This window comes from Ceratotherium simum, chromosome 29, assembly GCF_057802395.1.
Source record: "Ceratotherium simum simum isolate JZ-2026a chromosome 29, ASM5780239v1, whole genome shotgun sequence".
NCBI classification, from domain to species: domain Eukaryota; kingdom Metazoa; phylum Chordata; class Mammalia; order Perissodactyla; family Rhinocerotidae; genus Ceratotherium; species Ceratotherium simum.
Window position 1 is genome coordinate 40,494,633 of NC_141928.1, and position 21,379 is coordinate 40,516,011.

General features: G+C 47.2%; 1 protein-coding gene across 6 annotated transcripts in view; it reads right to left on the reverse strand.

Annotated features, from left to right (window-relative positions):
* Window positions 1-1,337: 1,337 nt before the first annotated feature.
* Window positions 1,338-21,379, reverse strand: part of UNC13B (unc-13 homolog B) — a 250,615-nt gene continuing 230,573 nt past the window's right edge. The window contains exons 15-30 of one of the 6 annotated variants that reach the window (XM_087419541.1): window positions 18,019-18,143; window positions 17,297-17,382; window positions 11,541-11,667; window positions 11,187-11,283; window positions 10,812-10,955; window positions 10,419-10,496; window positions 9,835-9,912; window positions 9,505-9,593; window positions 9,113-9,265; window positions 8,863-8,986; window positions 8,699-8,755; window positions 8,429-8,509; window positions 7,354-7,501; window positions 4,865-4,957; window positions 4,526-4,685; window positions 1,338-4,361 (exon numbers count right to left, since the gene is read on the reverse strand). In XM_087419541.1, the coding sequence (XP_087275667.1) occupies window positions 4,076-4,361; window positions 4,526-4,685; window positions 4,865-4,957; window positions 7,354-7,501; window positions 8,429-8,509; window positions 8,699-8,755; window positions 8,863-8,986; window positions 9,113-9,265; window positions 9,505-9,593; window positions 9,835-9,912; window positions 10,419-10,496; window positions 10,812-10,955; window positions 11,187-11,283; window positions 11,541-11,667; window positions 17,297-17,382; window positions 18,019-18,143 (1,926 nt within the window). In that variant the 3' untranslated portion in view covers window positions 1,338-4,075. Of the gene's footprint in view, window positions 4,362-4,525; window positions 4,686-4,864; window positions 4,958-7,353; window positions 7,502-8,428; window positions 8,510-8,698; window positions 8,756-8,862; window positions 8,987-9,112; window positions 9,266-9,504; window positions 9,594-9,834; window positions 9,913-10,418; window positions 10,497-10,811; window positions 10,956-11,186; window positions 11,303-11,540; window positions 11,668-17,296; window positions 17,383-18,018; window positions 18,147-21,379 lie in introns of those variants that run through there. The other 5 variants (XM_087419540.1, XM_014797472.2, XM_004443252.3 and 2 more) reach the window with 5 other exon arrangements.

The window sequence follows — 21,379 nt, forward strand, 5'->3', positions numbered from 1 at the left end:
TCTTGCAGGAACACTGAGAAGCTAAAATGCCTGACTGTAACCTTTATATGGCAGAGACTAAAAATCCACCACATGCCACACGTAGAACAGACAGCCACGCCTGTGTGGAGGACTCTTAGACTTCAGCCCGAGGCCACATGCTCCCTGTCCCCTACCTAAAACCCCAAATAAAAACCCTTGCTTGTAGGTTTTGGGGAGTTCGGGATTACAGCGTGAGCGGCCTGTTCTCCTTGCTCAGCGCTTTGCAATAAAATTCCTTTCTTCCACTACACCAGGTGTCAGAGATTGGCTTGCTCCGCGACAGAAGAGTGAACTCACTTCAGGTTTGATATCACTACTAGGACGATCTCTGACCCTAATCAGAGCATCACAGAAACCAAAAACAACCTAAACACACATCTAACCCCTTTGGATTTCAGTTTCCATTAAGAGCTCAAAGCATTGATGCAGAAAATTACCCACAGTCCTCCCAGAGGGATCACAAACTCAAATGCCTATCAGGTGCCAGGCAAATATTGTAAAGCCCACTATAAGAAAGTAAGGAGTAATGGAGTCTATAATGTACTAAAGTAAACTAATTTACCAGATGCTTCTCAGCTCCAACCACCTGTCACTTTGCGGGAATGTGAGTTAAGAGTTAACAGATCTTCCAATTTTTCAAAATAGCTGGAAATGTGCATTTTTAAAATGTGAAATCTGGATTTAAAAACTCAGCTACTAATTCAAATCTGCAAGCCTGTTGCAAACCACGAGTAGTCAGCTGGAGTTTGACTTTTCCTTATGAAGTAGGTCTCCTGACCCCTGTGAGAGAGGATTAAAAGCAAATGTACCACTTTCCAGTCAAATATGGTATAATATTTATGGCTTCTTCTCAGAGAATCTGGATAATGCTGGAAAAGTGGACAAAACTCCCTTAGTTTATAGGAATGTGCCTCACCGGCGGGATTGTATTTGCTTTGTGAGGTAGCTGAATAAATGGGTGCCTTTGGGAGGTATTTGGGGGATCAAGATCCCCTTCGCGAGGTATCTGGGAAATCCGTATACTCGAGCACGGAGAGAGGAAGCAGCCTCGGAGAGTACACTGAGAGTAGGTTACAAGAAAGTACAAGGATGGAGAGCTGTTGGGAAGTACACAGAGGGGACGAATGTCAGGGAGTGTCGGGGTACAGCCTCCCTCCAATGTTGAAGGGGAAGGCGATACCCCCTCTTCGGGCGCCACCTTCGGGCGCTTCCTGCTCACCATCGCCGCGCAGCCGTCCACTCCAGCGACCTCCATCTTAACGCACCTTCCTGCGCAGGCGCCGGGAGCCCTGGGTTCCAGCCAGAGCAGAGCCCCGCCTATGACCACGCCCCCTCCCCAGGACTCTGCCCCCACCCAGCTTCTCGAAGGAGTCCTACAGCAGTTGGCCTGGCTCTGAAGTACTGACACCTTCTCTGTGCTGGCCGCTGGGAGAGAGAGACGAAACACTCAGACCCTGCCTTTGCGTAGATCACAGGCTGATGAAGGCAGAGAGGAGTAAATTATAACCATGGAGAGTGCTGTGGGGAGGGGTACAGGGTTGGTTGGGTCCTAAAGGCTGCCAAGGAGATGTCAGAGCCTAGAAGGCAGTGGAAAAGGCTGTGGGATATTCCAGCAAGGGGGAACAGAATGTGCAAAGGCACAGAGGCATAGAAGTGTGCAGTATGTCAGAGGGAACTGCAAGGGAAGTGCTTTAGAATAGCTGCAAGAGGGTGGGGGGTGCCTGTGCTTGTCTTGGAAGGCATTGGAGTTTCAGCCTGAAGGCCATGATAGGTAACCACTGAATAGCTTTAAACAGGAGAGAGACTTACCTGAGTGTGTGAAGAGGGCAGGGGCAGAGCAGAGGTAGGTGATTATCACAGTAATCCAGACAAGAAGAACTACAAGCCACTACTCCACTTGTGGTATTGGGAACTGAGGTGAGACAATGCATTCAAGAGGTAAGTTTGAGGCAGAAATGATAGAAGGCAACTGGTTTGGAAGGGGAGGGGGGAAGAGGAGGAAGTGTAAAAATGACTGGGCAACTGAACTGTTAAGGATTTATTTAGCAAGCAAATGGAAATGAGGAGCTGGGAAGCTGGAGTTAGCTCCCTGCCCTATGCCCCTACTCAGTCCCTGCCCCGTTAGGTGGTGACCCTGCAGGCTGAGAGAGTAGGTGAGCAATTTCTTGCTTCAGTTTTTCTGATTCCCATGCCAAGAGGCCTCATTTTTACCTTGTTTCCTCCCCTTTGGGACTAGACTTTCTACTCCAGCTCTTTTCTTTGAATTTTCCAAAATATAAGGACAATGTGTATTCCTAGGCCTACTCCTCTGTCCTGTACATGGGAGCCTCAGCCCTCCACCCACTTCTGGAAGCATCTCTGGCCCCAGTAGGCCCTTGCTTTGTCCTCATAGCCCAGGCTATGTCTGTCCTAGAAGAAAAGCCTTGTGATTCTAGAAAAGGCAAGACATAGCATGGACTAGTTTTCACTGGCACATGTCATCTCCTACTCTTCTGGACCTTTTGCAGGAAGCTGATGCCCTGGGTCCCCTGACTCTGTTAATTGGATTGGTAGTCTCCAGTCAAGGCCAAGATGCTAGCACATCAGCTGCTTTACTGCTTGGTGTTTATCTGAGCTGCTTTAGGCTCTACCACTTGCAGTGGGGGTGGAGGAGGAGTGGTAGGAAGAACAGCAAAGGGCCACTGGTCCAAAGTCTACCATTATATAGGATAGTCATTTCTACAGCTTTCCATACTTGAGCAGAATTACCAGACCCCCAAAGGCTGCTATAAGATAATTTATTACAGACTAGCCAATAATCGCTTGTAATAATGGCACATACAATAATTAACAACAGCAAAGATGCTTAGTTTCATTTCATGTAATGGCCAGTATAGCTGTAGACAATGCAGAGTCCTCAGGAAGTCCAGGAGGCTGCTGAGGATATCCAAGGACCATGTCACATCTTTGAGCAACGGCCTGGGAAGTCCATATGACCCCCTGAAAGAGTTTGTCTCTGACCTCCCAAGGAGTGTTGAGGCCCCCTCCATCTGGCCTGTACAGAGGGATCATTGTCCAAGCTCCTTCTGTAGGGTGAACGTCTATGAGGGGAACAGCAGCTGACCTAGATGAAAGGGAGTGAGGCCAAAGGCTAGATTCTTTCTGCGATGGGGGGACAGCCAGAAGGCAGTGGCCATAGGTGAAGAGGACTCTTTCTAGACTGATTTTCATAATTTTTGGCTTTGTTCAGGTCCTACCCAAGAAGAAAATACAGCCCTCTCTCCTGGATCCCTCAACTAGCCCTCAGGCGCATGCACATAAGAACAGCCTCTCATGTCCTGAAGCATCGTTCCCCTCCCTATAGGAGTGAGGTAGGGGGACTCCTGGGCAGTGGCCTCGGGTGCGTGGGTTCCAAAGATTCCAAATATGCTGAGGGCTCTGAAGCACCATGTGAACCTGGTTCTGTTCATGACAGATATAATCTGGGTGAAGGATTAGCACAGCTCATTTCTGGAAGGTATCTTGTTCAGTTTCAAAGCCTTATTCTCATTGGAGCCATACAAAACCAGTGGATTCTGCTCAAGAGACAGTCTGAATTCTGTTCTGCGTGCTCCTGCCCTGGCCATCCTCCAATCCAGACCACAGGGTTCAGCAATACCTGTAGGCTCAGCTGATTACCCAGCCAGGCACAAGCGCCAGGGCCTCTAAACTTGTTCTTCTAATGACTGGTACTTATGGGTCTAACTGGATAAGGTGTGGTATGGAGAAGGGTAGAGATGGGCGTGGGGTGTCTACCAAGAATAGCTGACGCTCTCAGAAATGTCTGTCCCTCTCTTTATGGACAATCTCCCCATGCAGTAACCTCCACCTCCTAGCACCACACATGTATTGGTCAGGGATTAATGACTCTTTCTGTGAAAAGCCATACTGTTGCCATATCAAATTTTTCCTTAAGTTTCCTTTACTGAAGGAGTCAGCCTCTTGACTACGAGGACCCTAAGTTGGCTACATAGTAACTCCCATTGGCTATGACTTGTGAAACTGGTGCCATCTGGTTGGCACCGAAGCCTAGTGCTCAGCTCCCCTCCTCCATGGAACGAGACTCTGATTTGAGCTTAACAAACTCTCGTGCCACTTCATCGTTGCTCCTCTGAGACAGAATTCGGAGAATGGTCATGCCTGTCTCATCCATGTGGATCTTCCGGCCCAAGGGGCACCAGCAGGCACAGCTGCCCTTGGTTACCACATCCCTCAGAGGCATCACTGTCAGCCCCAGAATGCGATCCTCTCGGGCAAAGCAGTAATCCTTCACACATATTTGCAACTCATAGGCTTCTGGCCCCTCTTCATTTCCCAGGAGGCTGCAAGCACAGGGTGGGTAGAAGGTAGGAAGCCAGAGCTGAGGGAGTCTTCAACTGAATTCACCCCAACCGCCGTCCAGCCCATCCCTCCTCTCCCCTCTCAAGTCTTACCCCCCAAATCACCCCCTCCCAGAATCCTGCAGGTCTCCAACCCCGTAACTTACAAGTGAAATGTCTCATTGTACTTGGGGGCCCAGTTGTTGCTTTTCGACTTGGTTGTGAACTTCCTCTTCTTATCACTTTGGTGTGGGCCAACCATGGTCACTTCCACAAAGGGTCGGAACATACCTGCTGTCTGCCACTTGAGGTCATTGGCAGCCACCACTGCCCAAACAAGAAAACCTGTAAGGGACCCCACCAAGCGTTCCCAGTTCTTGAGCCCCAGGTGGCATTCCCCGTGGAGGAGGGCTAAGCTGGAGGGCTGGGATAAGCAGCCCCTGACTTCGACTGATGAGGCCACTGGGCAAGAAAAGGTCTGAGACTTGTAAGTCCATGCCACTTACCTTTCACTGTGACCTTGTGCTCTCCAGTTCCAGGATGTGTAAACAAGTCCACCTGAATAGAGACTTCCCCCACAGGATCATCTACACCAGACCCTGAAGGACAGATAAGACAGATGATATCCCATTGGCGAACTCTAAGACTTCAGGCCTAATTATTCTAGGTAAAATTGAGGAGTTAGGAGGGCAGCACCCTACACCCTAAAGCAAGAAGCAGTCTCCCACAGTAGCCATGGGGAAGTAAGCAATGCGAGAAGGGAAAGAAAGGGGATAAAGAATGAGGCTGTGTATTAAAATACAAGTTAAGCTGACAACATCTTAGGCAAAACTTCTTCCAAAAATGCAGTACAAATTTCTCAGGTTCCCCAAACCTCTCCTATCTCCTAGGCTGAAGAATTTTTCATTGAAAGATGTAGGGGAAGGACAATGCTGCCACCCTGTATCTTTGTCTGGGAACTGTGTCCACCCCATGGTGCCTCAGTGGAACGATGTGGGTCCTTCCTCCCCAAAAGCAGCACCCTCTCACCTCTCCCCAGATTCCTGGAGGCCACTGCTTGGGAGGCTGGCCTGCTGAGAAAGACTGTCCTATTCCAACCTGGACCACTCCATAAACAGCTCCCCAGTCCCAATCTCTGGCTAATCTGCAGGGTCCCCTCAGGAGAGGCCTCACTCTATTTTGAGAAAACACCAGTACCCTGCACCCCAGGTAAAACTTCTTTGTCTTAAGATGGAGGGGTGGGGAAACTCTGAGGACAGAACTATTGTTAACCCTGTCTTGGACTGTATGAATACATTGCCCTTCTGTGAGACTTGGGATAGAGCTTCTGAACTTTGACACTTGGTTCCCCCACTCTCAGCATGAGCAGCTCATTCTAGTTCAGGGGGTCAGTGTTAGCCTATGTTAGATTCACATCTGCACAGTGTGTAACGTACTCTTTTCCGGCTGAATATCCTCATTAGCAGTAAACCTAATACCTTTCCCATCATGCACTGAGTGAGGACAGGCAAGTCAAGAGGTAGTAGCAGCAGCAGGACAGAGAAAGAAAAATCAGTTAGAGGCCTAAGGAGTTAACAGCCATTCATAGCAGCTCTATACATATGCTGAGGGAGCACAGAGATGGGGTAGGGTGGAGAGAGAAGTCAAAGAGCTGGGGTCAGTGCCTGAATGATCCAAATTAGGCTTCAGGGGTCGAAGATCAACCAAATCATGGGCAGAAGCAGTAGAACATAACAGAGAGAAGGTATCTGAGACCAGTGGGGCAGGAATGAGAAAGGTTGCAGGCTCTAATTTCCTAGGCCTTAAATGATAAAGCAATGGGTAGAAAACACGGACATACACTGGGCTTCTCCCTGCAGTCCCCACTCTGCTCTCACCTCCTATGTGCCTGTTCTAGCCTTTCCTCATCTTTATGTCTAGTTTAAAGCTCAGTGTTTCTAAAAAGCCTTTCTGGATTAACTCGGATCCTCCCTTATGTTACAGACCTTTGCACGTACTCAGCTCCATAAAAGCTCTCCCTGCCCCCTTGAGCAAGGCTCATAACTTCTTTGGTCTCTCTTCTTCCCACCTGGGACTTGAAATAAAAACAGATGTGGAAAATGGAGCAGTCCTGCAGGTCCCTTGCATCTTTTCACCTTCCATCAACTCCAGTCTAACTGTTTAGATCCCTCTTTGCCTCCAGATCAGCTCTGTGCTCCAGATCCACAGCTCAGTAAGGCCTAAGCCTTCCCCTCCCTCCTCCACCAGGTTCACTTGCCTAGGCAGCACGCTCAGGTTTCCCTAGAACAAGCAATAATAAATGTGCCTGAAGCTCTTCCTAGGAAGGCTCTGCTCCAGGGTAAGAGTCAGAATATCAATCTGAACCATGTCTGTGCAGCTGTGTTTTGTTATGGATAGGCCTGCCTGAGGCAGGGAGGGGTTCTGAGGACTGGAAGTCACTGGGAAAAGAGCAGCCGCCTGGGTCTCCTGTGCATTAGCATCACCCATGAGACTGGAGCCTCAGCTATGCACAGAGCCCTGTGATCCGCACCCTCCTTTCAACTGTTCTCATGATTTGCCTCTCTTAGTCTTTTCCTCCTCCATGCTGGATAATCTGGAAAGTCTTCTACTTTCTCTCCCCAGGACAACGTCCAACTAAAGGCTCCCAAAGCCATGAGCCTTCAAGAGTGTCTCAACCACTCATTCTCAAGGCTTCCTCAGAGATTTTTCCTACCAAACAGAGTACACTCCTTAAGCTCAATAAACATGCACTGGCCAGCGATGGCTGGGAAGAGAAATCTCAAGCACATTTCCCAGGTCCCTGTGATTCTTCTGTCTGGTATGGGCATGGGGTAGGGGTAAGTACTGGGGTCCCTCAAGAAATCCTGGGGTCTGAGTTTGAAGGGCTCTCTGAAGAAGTACCTGGATCCTCCCTAAGGGCTAGAGGATACTGACTCCCTGTGGGCAGAGATTTATCAGGGAGGGGAGGTGGGGGCCCAAAGTCTGTAGGCCTTACCCTGGGCAGTCTGTGAACGCACAAAGGTCTTGATGAGTGTGTCTGTGGTCTGTGTATACAGAGACAGGGCATAGCGAAGGGACTGCAGATCTGGGCTCTTCTCCAGGAAAGTTTTCTTCAGCCCATTGCCTCCTGCATGAAAGTATTGCTGAAAGACAAAAGAGTACATGCTATTGCCTCATCCACTCACAGAGGCAGCTCCCCAACACTGTCCTCAGAGAAATAGCATCTGAGCAGGGACTCAACAAAGATGCCAGAAGAGGATGTTGAGGACAATAAGCCATTCAATAAACAACAAGATCAGGAATAACACACAGCCAGGGTCATAGTCTCTCAGGTGAAGAGTATTATTTGGATATCTGGCAGGAGTGGTAGGGGATGGCCATGTTCTTGGATGTGATGTTTGAAAGATGGATCCATCTATCTAGACAGGCAAAGATATAGGATAGAAGCATTTCAGGCAGAGAGTAGCCAGAAGTGCTCTTTCACCCCTTTGAACCCTTAGAGAACTTTACACCTATGACACACCTCTCCCAAGTACCCTGAATCACAGTTCATATGTACCTGCCTTATTACCACCTTACCAGATTATAAGCATCTTGAGGCTAGGGACCATATCTGATTCTCTATATCCTTCATAGTGCATAGTGCCTGGTGTATGTTGCCTGGCTGAATGAATGAATGAGTAGAGAAAAACAAGTCTTTTGAAAACCCAAATGACTTTATATGTAAGTGGAAGAGGGAAACATCAGCCAGATCTGGGGTATTAGGATCTGTAAGAGTAATTCCCAGTGGAAAATATTCAAGAATGGCAATGAGGAACTAAGTGAACTGAACTGTCCTCAGAACCCAGGAGTAAGTGTTCTAGGTCCATGGTGAGTCACCTGAGATCACAGAGGAGGTGCCTTTTTGGTTGCTCCCAAGGAGGAATATGGACATAGCAAAGAAAGAAATGAACATAAAAATTACTCTCTTCTGGATGTGGGGTGGCAAGAGGCCAAGGGACACCTAGCTGGGCAGAGTGGAATGCCAAGACCAAGAGGGTGTGGTAGTAAGATGTAAGGGGGGTCTCCACCTTGATGGTGTCCAGTGCGAGGTCAAGGACGGCACACTGCTTTGGCGTTAGGCTCCGTGTTTCCTCTCGCACCATGTGGTCCTAGAACCCAAGAGAAAGCAAGAGCATCAGGACAGCTCGGGGCTGTCAAGAAAGTCTTGCCCTCACCTGCCAGCCTGCAGCTACATGTTCCTCTCCTTCCCCTCTTCTTCAGTCTCCAAAGCTGAAATTTCCTTCCTCCCAGGCATCCCCTCCCCCCAGCCTCAGAAGGACCCCACACATCTAGAGTACCTTGAGTTTGGAAAGATGGCTCAGCTCCTTGGCAGCAGTGAAGATCAGCTGGGTGCCCTGGCAGAGAGGGAATCAGTCAAAATCAGAGGACTCCAAACTCCATCAGGAAGTGTGGAGCGAGGTAAGGGAGACAACAGGGGGAAGTGGAAGGGGAGCGTCCTTACCGTGTGGTCAGTGAGTGGGGGCAGAACAATCATTCTCGCCATTGTGTTCATTACCACCCGCCAGAGCTCCTTCAGTACACGCTTCAGAACCGTCTTCTCACACACAGTGGCAAAGAGTGTGAGGCTACAGACCCAGGCAACAGGTAAGGCTGCGGTGAGTGTTTGAGAGCCCCCCTCCCCAAGAGGTTCCTCCATCTGATTGCCTCTGTCTTGCTTGTCCCCACAGGACATTCCTGAGTGCTGTACTCACTTGCCATCCAGGAAGTCCATGAGAGGCCGGAGCACACCATCTGCATCCTGAGCCGCTGAGGCCCTGGTGTTGGGGGATGCATTCCCTGGGCCTCGCACCTGGCCCAGGATGTCAGCCATTTGTCGAATACACTCATCAATCTGCACCTGGAAACTACACATGTGCCCAGAGTGCAGCCCTCCTTTCCTCAAACACACACTGTCCCTGGAGCAGCACTAGCTATTCGGTCCCACTCCAGCACACTCATGGTGCAGCTCTAGCAGGGACAGCCAGCAGGAAGAGAGGGAAGATCCACTCACCTGCAGCTGGATGGATGGGTGTGGGGCAGGGGCTTTGGGACTGGCCAGGGACCACACCTGGCTCTGAGGGCAGTGTGTTTTGGGGCCACTGACCTGTTTCCAAACACCATGCTGAGCTCGTCCAGAACTGTATTCAGTTTCACTTGTAGCTCCTTCAGACTGTCTGCAGCTTCGGGGTCCAACTGTATCCACAGTAGGTGGGCTTGGCTAAGGTGGTTCTCGTACTCTTTTCTCCCCTCCTGTGCCCCAAATTCCTCCTTTCTAGGGGCTTCACCCCAATGCCTACTCAAATCTCTCAGCTCAAGCCAGCCCAGAGCCCAAGCTAAACTCCTGGCCTATACCTAGTCAGGAGAGGGTGGAGTTCTGTGGCCAGGGAGCGTGGAACAAAGGGAAAGTGCAGCAACCCCAAACCCTAAGACCTACCTCCTTGCCTCCCATGGCCTCAAACATTTTCTCCAGCTGGACCCTCAGTTGCTGCATGTTGTTCATCAGGATGCAGGGCTTTGGGGACAGATGGAACTGCTGAGTCTTAGCTCCTCTCAGCACAGGACCCATCAGCCTAGGGTCTCTCCCTCTACTCCAAAAGCCACAAGGAATTTACAACACATATTACATGCATCTCCCCCTAAGCACTGAGATCTGGACCCAATTCAGACAATTCTCCATGAATGGACTAGAAGCAAATGTTACTGTTTTTGAGCTGAGTGGTGGACCCCACATGTTCATGGTATCATCCTTTATAACTCTTTGAATGTCTTAATTTTTTATTAAAAAATAAAAAGAAAGACTAAGCAAAGGTCTAGCTTAGTAAAGGATAAAGTACCAAACGGAGGCTCAGAGGAACTCCTAGTCAAGTTCTTATTATTTCGTGGCATAATCTCAAGCAAAGCCCTGCTGGGAATCAGAAGTCAGGACATCACACCCCTTGGCTCCGAGGATAGCTTCAAAAGCAAGGAGTCAAATGTCCTCCACTCCCTTCTCTCGGGGTCCCAGGGCCTGACCCTCACCATTTTTTCCTTTGTGCAGTAAGCTGGGAAGTTCTTTGATAAGATATCTGCATACTGTATCAGCACCTTCCCGATGGTCTGAGAAAAGAGGAGAAAAGGAAAGGAGAGGGAACCCTTAGCTCTCCCCACAAGGATCTTGCCTGAGGTCGCACCTTGCATCCCAGAACAACAGGGAGGTAAAGGGGAATCTCACAGTAAGGGACCAAGCTCCCTCTCAACCCTGGAATAGCACTGAGACAAACCCACTTGTCTGCCGCAGACACATGAAAAGGAGAACAGGGTAACACCAGGCTTCACCCGAAGGCCACTGCAGAGAGGGGTTGAGCTCAGGCCTGTGACTGGGCCATGAGTGTGGTGGTGGTAAGGAGGAGGGTTAAGGAGGGTCACAGTCACCTTAGCAAATCTCCTCATGTAGTGGGCAAGGATGTTGGGGTCTGGGCATTCCAGCTTCCGGATGATCTCAAAGCTCTGGTTGAGCTGTGTGAAGACATCCACCACAGAGCAGGAAAAGAGTGCATGCTCTGATGTCTGTTGGAACTAAGGAAGGACACACACAGGGTCATCATCTTCAGCCACTACCTTTTTCCAAGTTTTTAGGGTTCAAAAGGAACCAGCAGGTTCCTCACTGGCTCAGTGGCCCTCAACAGCCATCCTTATGGACTCCACAGTGCAGGAACAGCCATCCTGGCTAAAGCCCAGGGGTTTTGCTAACAGCTAACTGCTGGGTGACCTGGCCTGATCCCCATGCAGCCCAAGCCCTCCACTTACCCCATCCTTCTTATCTCGTTCCAGGGCTCCACGCAGGAATTCCAGGGACACATCCTCATTCTCATCCAGCCATTGTAGGACAAACTGCTCAAACCACCTGCAGCCAGGCAGGAGAACTGGGGGTTGGAGCTAGTGGTTGGCATATGCCACATGCCTGACAGCTCTCTCAGACTGGCAATGTAGGGCATGCAATGTAGGGCATGGTTTGACACTTTTCTATTTCTACACCAGTACCCAGAACAGGTAGTCTCAAGACTGGCTTGCTGAACTGAATTGAGGATACTAGCCCCACCCACCCTGTAAGCCAGAGGGAGCCTCTTCCCCTCCCTCCACAGTGCCCATATGATGACTCACGCAGGATACTCAGGCACCTGCCCCTGGAGGGCAGGCAGATCCCGCACATATTCGTTGTGGAGCCACTTCACCTTGAAGTGCAGGTTCATGTAGTCAGCACTCTTACAGAGCCGGTCTTTCTCATGCTCTAGTGTTGGGGAGACAGGCTGCGTCAGGCGGGTCCTGGCAGTACAGGCCATGGTTCCTGAGCTTTCCCAAGGAGGCAGATCCAGTTAGGTGGCTCTATCAGGTATCTTAGGACAAGGGTGACTCCCAATCACCTCCTCACAGCCATTTCCCCCTACCAGTGAGTGCTCTGCTTTCCAAGAGCCTGGCTCAAATCTTCCTTTAGCAACTAAGCCAGACTCCCAGAAAAGGCCTCTAGTCTCCCTGCTATGCCTTTTGAAAGTGCCAAGGGAGGTCTTCTGGTGAAGAAGAGGAGAAAGGGATGTGGGTGCTACTGCTGATTAGTGGGGAGACTGCCTAAGACTGGAGAGGAATGACAGTTTTCCAGGGCTTTTCTCATGCTAGTAGCTGGGCCATTCCCTCAGACGGGCTTAAATACAGAGATGAACAGTTGTACATGACATGAATGGATCCATGACAACTACACAGAGACAGGGAAAGCCAAAGTGAGCTCAAGCTGACAGAAAGAGTAGATGAGCAGCCATGGTGTAACAGAATCTTGAGGTAAACTGAAGGGCCCCAGAACAGAGCTGAGACACTGAAAAATGAACTCTCAAAGAAGTATGCAAATAAGAATAATCAGTTTGGAAACCATGGAAACACAGCCAGATGAAAGGCCCATCATGCTACAGAAAATGGGATGCTTATTGTGGACTTGAAAGGTCATCTAGCTGAATCTCCAGAGCCTTCTGGAAAATCTAGGACAAAGATCACCCACAACTTGCCCAGAGAGTCTGAAGCACTGGCCACGCCCACAGGTTCTCTTTATCTACCCCCTTTATAGATAAAGCATTAATCTGAATAATAAAAGCCATTTGTGTGCTTACATATGACATAATGGTAAAAGCAAGCAAATGGGGGAGAGTACTGAGCAGCAGAGAAGCGAAGGCCAGTGTCCCTGGGAACTCGACTGCTCAACTTTAGTTGCCATGGGTGATGCTCCTCCACATCAAGGCAGAACATCCAGTCTAGGGCAGCTGGCCCTTGTCAATTAGTGCAGCAGACACTCAAGGAGGAAATGGGAGCCTGGGATTCAGTCTCAAAGGGCTCCTGGTCCCAGGAATTTAATCTCCTGGCACTGCAGGCAGCACCATCTCAACCTGAAGTTGAATTTGCAGTCTCTTTTATGAAGCAGTGAGCAAGAAAAGAGGAAAAAGGTATAAGATTAGAGGCAAAGGGACAACAACCAAAAGTTCTTAACACCCAGAAAGAGGACTTTTCGTATAGGAAAGACAGTGGATGCTTGTGACAGAGCAGAGACACCAATGAACAACAAAGAGAATGAAAAAATCAGGGATATCAGAGAGACCCTCTCAGGGTTTGCCCCTTTTCTTCCACCCGACACCCTGCTGTTCTTAAACCAGTCCAAGAACCTAGAAACATAAAAAGGTACCACCAGGAGGGCCCTCCCTCCTTCCTGTTCAGCAACCCAATGGAAGTGGAGGCAGTGCTGCTCATCACTCCAGAGCTCCCTAACTGCTTTCATCTAGGACTTGCACGTTACTTCTGTAGTGACATATAACTCGCACTTAGTCTGTCAATCCATTATCTGTACTCTGGTCCCAAACTCCAATTTCTACATTAACTTCTGAGGTACCAAAACGGACAGGATAATTGCTGAAACACTGGTCACACTCTCAACTATTCTAACAAGTCCCATGGAGTCATGCTCCAGCAAAGTTGCTTGAGGTTGTTGTTGGGGGGTGGGCGTGGGGGTGTGGTTAATCTGTCAAAAGGGGCAATCACATATCTATCACCTTCTCCTGCTCCTGACTTCCACATTCCTCCCTCCATTCTTCTTTCATCCTTGGAGAGTTCTTTCAGCCACATGACTTCAACTGTCCAGTTTGCTGATATCTCCCCTAAATCCCTCTTTGGTGCTGGTAATGTCTATATAAGGCTTTGATGGAACATCTCACTTTGCCCGGGTTTAACTCTAGTCACCATCTCTCGCCATCTTAACATCTCCAGCTGGAGCTGAACAGAGTATACACACTAATCTTATCCTCTTGTTCAATGCTGAGCATCACCCTCAAGTCTTCCTTCTTCCTCTTTATTCACATCCAGTTAAATCACCAATCCCTGTTGATCTCACCTCCAAAATTTCTCTGGAATCTATCCATTTCTTTCTAGCCACACTATTACTTGCATAGGTCTTGTTCTAACCTGGATCATTACGATAGTCTCCAAACTGGTCATTCCTCCTCCAATCCATTCTCCACACTGTAGCCAGTGAGTGGCCTTTCTACATTATAAATCTGATCATGTCAATCCCGTGCTTAACAGACTTCAGTGGCTCCCAAATGCCTCAAGATAGAGTTCAAAAGCCTAAACATGGCTTACAACCTCCTTTATGATCTGGCTCTGTCCTACGTGTTTATCCTCATCTCTCACTTATCTCTTCCCCTACACTCTAAAGTGCTAGTCATACTGAACTACTGCTGCCAGTTCCAGAGAGCATGCCAGCTCTCTCTAGACCCCAGGTCTCTGAACGTACTGTCTCTCCCTTTCCTGTCACTACTACCCTTCCTCCCCACCAGCTAAGTATTATCATCCTTCAGGTTTCGGTTTGTGTACCACCGCCTTCAGGAAGCCTTCCCAGGTCCTCTTTCCAGGTCTTCCAAGAAGGCTTCTCAGGTCTGGCTTACATGGTTCTCCTCTCAGCACCCTATGCTTATTCCTTTTCTGGCACTTATAACTTTGAATTGTAACTGCCAAATTATATGTCTGTTGTCTAGACTGGTCTGTGAGCTTCTCAAGGGCTGGAGCTATGCCTCATTCATCTCACTGGGGCTCCAACAACTAGCAGAGTGCCTGGCACAATGAAAATACTCCATCAACACTTGGTGACTGGGGTGGGGATTTACTGCAAAGGAGCACGAAGAAACTTTCTATTCTATATTTTAATTGGGATAGTAGTTACACAGGTGTGTTTATTTGTCAAAACTCATCGAATTGTACTCTTAAAGTATTTTCATTTTATTGTATGTAAATTATACTTCAATAAAGTTGACTTAAAAAATATTAGGTGAGTGATAGCATTTTCACAGCCAGAGTCAACAGTATCCTCTTATCATCCAGGTCTCCAAACTCCTCCCCTTCTCTTCCCCTCCACATTCTGACAATCACTAAGTCCTATACAACTTCCTGCCAATGTCTATCAAAGCCCATTCTTCCCTCTCCATTTCTCTGCTCTAATCCCAGCCCCATCCCCTCAGCCCTAATTTTTTTTTTTTTAGGAAGATCAGCCCTGAGCTAACATCCATGCCAATCCTCCTCTTTTTGCTGAGGAATACCGGCCCTGAGCTAACATCTATTGCCAATCCTCCTTTTTTTCCCTTTTTCTCCCCAAAGCCCCAGTAGATAGTTGTATGTCATAGCTGCACATCCTTCTAGTTGCTGTATGTGGGACACGGCCTCAGCATGGCCAGACAAGCAGTGCGTCAGTGCACGCCCAGGGTCCAAACCCTGGCTGCCAGTAGCGGAGCACGCGCACTTAACCGCTAAGCCACGGGGCCGGCCCCGCCCCAGCCCTAAATTATTACATTATCTACACTCCCTGCTTCTAGTCTTTCCCTGTGACCGCTGCCCCCATTTTCCACTGAGGTAAAATCTTATAAAAATACTACTTTGTTCACATAGTATCTCAGCTCATGAGCCTGTAATGGTTTCTTATTGTCCTTAGTGACTAAGATTTATTAAGTGCTGAGTAAATGCCAGGCAGTATGCTAAGTATGTTACATACATCTCAGTTACTTCATCAGCTCAATGAAATAGATACTATCATCACTCCCATTTTACAGTTGAGAAAATGAGAGCTCACAAAAATTTAGTAGCTTAGTCTAAGATCACAGTGCTGAGCAGGTGGTGAAATTGAGCTGTGAAACTAGGTCAACATTAATTCTTTCCCTTAAAGCAGTTTTCAACCCTTGTGTGTTTGTTTCAAACATTAGAAGAACTCCCCTTTCAAAAGAAATCTCACCTAGAACCCCATATAAGATTGATAAAAGCAGAGCTGACTGAACTGGCACCAGGTAAAAGGCCTGCAGCCCAGCCTCCCGGTTTCTCCTTTTCACTAAGCTCCTGAGGTATCTCTGTTTGAAACCTCTGCCCCACCTCACGCTATCCCTCTTGTGGAATTGATTCATTATTCACAGGTATTTATCTTTTTTCCCCCCAAGATCCAGTCAAGAACTGGGACCATACTCCCCATCAGGCTCACCAAGTGCTGCCTGAAGGAGAGGGACAGGCGACCTCCTCACTGGCCTGACAGGCTGAGGAGTGGGCTATAGCCCCAGGCTTGACCCAGTGTGGGCAGGAGGTAGCCACTGCTCTGGGAGAGAACTACATAATGTGTGTGTAGAGTCTGTGGCTGCCTCAAACTTAACACAGATCTTCAAGGTTTCTTTCAACCTCAAAACTAGCTGATCCTAAAGAGAACAGATTGGTGGGTGCCAGAGGCAGGGGGTGGGATGTGTGTGAAGTGGGTGAACGGGGTCAAAAGGTACAAACTTCCAGTTATAAAATAAATAACTCATGGAGATCTAACGTACAGCATGGGGACTACAGTTAATAATACTGTATTGTGTAACTGAAAGCTGTTAAGAGAATAAATCTTAAAAAAGTTCTCATCACAAAGAAAACAATTTTTGTAACTATGTATGGTGACGGATGTTAACAAGACTTACTGTGGTGATCATTTTGCAATATATACAAATATCGAATCATTATGTTGTACACCTAAAACTAATATAATGTTGTATATGTCAATTATACCTCAATTAAAAAAAAAAACTAACTGATCCTAAACCTCAAAAAGTTTAAAAGTCTGAGGGTTACCCATTTCCCCTGCCACTCTACCCAAATAACAGACCCAGACTCTGCTTTGTTCTTGCCCCAGACTGCTCCCCCTCCTTCTAGATCCGCTTTCACAGACTGAGGAGATAGACTAACATATATAAACAGATAGGACAGGCAGCTAAATAAGTGAGCACAGATGGGTACAAATAAGAAGGTCTGATACAGGTAGAGAGTGATGTCTTTGTGGACCAAAGTGGGAAATGAATAAAAGAATAAGCTGAATGAATAAGATGAATAATAATTTGTCTGTGACCTTGCTATATAGGAGAAGTGAGAGAATAAGCATTTTTCTGGCTTTGTCATACCAATCCAGAACAGCTTTCAAGGAAAGCCAGGCCAGGCAGTCCCCAGTGTGAGAAAATAATCTTACTAGCTATGTATTTAAGGGTCTAGGATTCTTTAAAACTGTAAAGATAAGTTTCACAAGACCATTCTCCAGGGAGTGGGCCACTTGAGAACATCCAGCATGGGATGGGCAAGTCTTAAACAGGCACTTGCTCTAAAGCTGGAAGGAAGAACCTACATCCATACAGCCATTTCCCTTATTCTTTTGGCTAAAGCTTGGCCCACCCAAGGCCTCCTGAGGCCTATCATCCACTATGCCTAGAATCCCTCTAGTTTCTCACTGTACCATTCACCCAGAACTTGTAGTTGTCTGGGAGAGGAAAGGGACAGCAAACAAGGTGCTCGGGCTAGGGGCCTGCAGCCCACTGCCTTGGGCACACCCTTACCCTCCAGTGCATATCTCATGTCTTGGGCAAAGAGTTGCCACATCACTTCTGCGCTGACTTTTCCCACATTCAACTCCTGAGGAAACCTGGATGACGGAAGAAGCCATAGTCAGAGAACAAGGCAAGAGCCATTTGATTTGATTGCTTCCAAGGCTAATGTGCCTAGTTCTTGGAGGTCAGATTGAAGAGACAGGAAGCCTTGGAAACAAGGCTGGGCTCCATCTGGGGAAAAGGGGCCTAGGGGCCAGTGGTGGGACAAGTGGGGGCAGCAGATGCCCTCAGGTATGGTGGGCCCAGGGGAGAGGATGCCCAAAAAGCATGGAATTGAGGTCCAGAGCAGAAGGGTTGAGGCTAGAAGGCAGGCCAAGGCTAAATAAGCTGGAGGAGAAGGGGAAAGAGGTGGGCTATAAGATGGCCCACTTTATTCACAGTGGACAGACATATACACACATGGTCTCTGGATCCCCTGGGACTCCTACGGCAGCCATTCCCAGAGGCCTCTCATGTCAGGGAGGCTGGCTCAGTCTGGGCAGGGCCCCCCATTATGTTTCCACACCTGTCTCCAGAAACAGTTACCCAGACAGATACAAGGACAAGAGACAGACGGATGGACAGGAGGAAGAGGTGGCACTGCAAACACACAGAAACAAGAAAGAAAGAGGCTGTTAGACTGAAGGACAAACCAACCACCAACTGGACAGGACCAAGTGGGTGACACTCACTGGTTCAGAACGAGTGTGTAGGAATTCTTATCTTCCTCTATGATTGACACAATGAGCGTGATGAGTTTGGGCCAAAAATCCAGGTTCTGAATGCTGGGCCCTTGTTCCTCTGGAGGCAGCTCCTGCTTCTTGTTCCAGATAAGACAGTGACAGACAGTGAGAGTTAGAGTGGAATGTGGAGAGTGTCTTCAGTCTTTCTCTTTCTCTTCCCCTCCCCACACCCCCTCGTCTAGACTCAGCTACCCTTCCTCTCCCAGAGCCTGTCTTCCACTAGCTGCCCCTGTGCTGTCAGAGGGGTGACTGTTGGCAGTCCTTGGACACAAAGAGTCTGTCCCTGAGAACATCTCTCCCCAGCTCCAGGGCACTGATGCAATAAGCTTGGTCAGTCTATGAGACATAGAGATGCCCAGGCCCCTTCCTCCTTCTCTCAGTAGCTATGGGTATGGTAACTCCCTGGCTGAAGCAAGCAGCCCCTCCAGTCTCATGAAGTAGGTCTAGTTTCATGTGACCCCCACTGGCAGCTCTCCTCTCACACCCATTCCCCAACCATCTCACACATATATACACATCTAAGCTCTGAGAAGCTCCTTCAAGTTCTGCAGGAGCTACTGAACAAACCTAGCATGCAGGTTGGTCTACCCTTCAGTGGGTTAGGACTTTCCTTAACCCCCTGAATATCATTAGGAGGAAGATCTGCATCTAGGAAGCTATTTGCCTATCTGGATGAGAAAAGGCCTTGGGGAGCGAAGAATACTCAATAGGGAAAGGATAATCTCGTCAATAAATGGTGTTTGGAAAATTGGATATTCACATGCAAAAGAATGAAACTGGATCCCTATCTTATACTACTCACAAAAATTAACTCGAAATGGATTAAGGACTTAAACATAAGACCTGAAAGCATAAAACTCCTAGAAGAAAACATAGGGAAAAAGCTTCTTGACATTGGTCTTAGCAGTGATTTTTTGGATATGACACCAAAAGCAAAAATAACAAAAGCAAAAATCAACACGTGGGACTACATCAAACTAAAAGTTTCTGCACAGCGAAAGAAACGATCAACAAAATGAAAAGGCAACCTACAAAATGGGAAAAAATGTTTGCAAATGATATATCTGATAGGGGGCTAATAGCCAAAATATATAAGGAACTCATACAACTCAATAGGAAAAAATCTGACTTGAATAGACATTTCTCCAAAGCCGACATACAAATGGCCAACAAGTACGTGAAGAGGTGCTCATTATCACTAATCATCAAAGAAATGCAAATCAAACCACAATGAGATGTTACCTCACACCTGTTAGAATGGATAATAGTATCAAAAAGACAAGAGATGATAAATGCTGGCTAGAATGTGGAGAAAAGGGAACACTTGTGCACTATTGGTGGGAATGTACATTGGTATAGCCATTATGGAAAACAGTATGGAGGTTCACCAAAAAATTAAAAATAGAATTACTATATGGTCCAGCAATCCCACTTCTAAGTATATATCCAAAGGAAATGAAATCACCATCTTGAAGAGATATCTGTATCCCCATGTTTATTGCAGCATTATTCACAGTAGCCAAGACATGGAAACAACCTAAGTGTCCACTGATGGATGGATGGATTAAAAAAATGTGGTATATAAATACAATCGATTATTATTCAGCCATAAAAAAGAAGGAAATCCTGTCATTTGCAACAACATGGATGGACCTTGAGGGCATTACGCTAAGTGAAATAAGTCAGACAGAGAAAGACAAATACTGTATGATCTCACTTATATGTGGAATCTAAAAACACTGAACTCATAGAAACAAAGAGCAGAATGGTAGTTGCCAGGGACTGTGGAATGGGGGAAATGGGGAGATGTTGGTCAAAGGGTACAAACGTTCAGGTATAAGACGAATAGATTCTGGAGATCTAAGGTACAGCATGGTGACCATAGTTAATACTGTACTGTAGACTTGAAAGTTACTATGAGAATAGGGCTTTAATGTTCTCACCATAACAACAACAACAAAATGGTAATTATGTGAGGTGAAGGATGTGTTAACTAACCTTACCATGGTAAACATTTCACAACATATATGTGTATCAAATCATCACATTGTACACCTTAAACTTACACAATGCTACATGTCAATAATATCTCAATAAAGCTGGAAATAAAAAAAAAGGAAAGGCCTTGGTTGGGAAGAGCTAAAGGAATACAACAGTACATCTCAGGAGAGGAGAAACAACTGTACATTCAGACCCCAGGCAGGAAAAGTAGGGGTCACCACAGAGAGGCTGGAATGGACGTTTATCTCCCACTGGGACAAAAGCAAAGTTGGAACTGCCCAGGGCTTTGACGTGGGATGCGATATGTAATCACAAAGTGTCCACAGTCCTTAATAAGCCTGCATTACCAGGAAGTTACTAAAAACCAGGACAGAATCCACAGAATGTGGATTCTGCCTCCTTAATATCACTCAAATACATCTCCTCCTTTAACTTTCTCTGCCACTATCCTGGCTCAGGCTCTTATCATGCAAGGATCTCCTAACTGGTCTTTGATCTTCAATCCAATCCCTCTTCCATGCAGTTGTCAGTGATCTTTCTGCAAGGAAAATCTCATGTGTTAATCCTCTGCCCTTTAATGGCCTTCAGTAAAGTTCCAACTCCATAACTTGACACAAAGGGCCTTCAGAATATGACCTCTCTCTCAACCTCATACCTTACCACTCCTCTTTTTTGCAGCCATCACCACACCACTACCTCCACTTATTTAGGGCTTACTATGTGCCAGGCATTCTGCTAAGAACTTTTCATGCATTATCTCATTTAATCCTCATAACAACTGCACTGGGTAGAAATTATTATCACTTTCACTTTACAGATGAAGGTGATAATAAGTGAGGCTACATTACTTGCCCAGGGTCATGTAGCTATTATACAGCAGAACCAAGAATTAATCCCAGATAGCCGAACTCCAAAGCCTGACACTGAACTACCCTAAATTACTTATACTTCTTCAAATTAACATACTTATTCACAATTCTGTGCCTCCAAACATTCTATTTCCTCTATATGGCATCCGCCTCCTCTCCAGCCCCTTTCTTTCGCTAATTCCTACTCATTCCTTAAAATTCAGGTTGAGCTTTTCCTTTTCTGAGATTTCCCTAACATCCCTGGTCTGGTTGGATGCCTCTCTTCTGGGATCCTAGAGCACCCTCTGTGAACCTCTGGTATAGACATAACAGACAACTACAACTACAATAAAATGTAGTAACAATAAAATTTTAAAAACAATAAATGTAGTAATTTGCCCTCCACCTCCACCAAACAATGAGATCCCCAAAGGCAGAGATGTGTCTTAATCAACTTTACA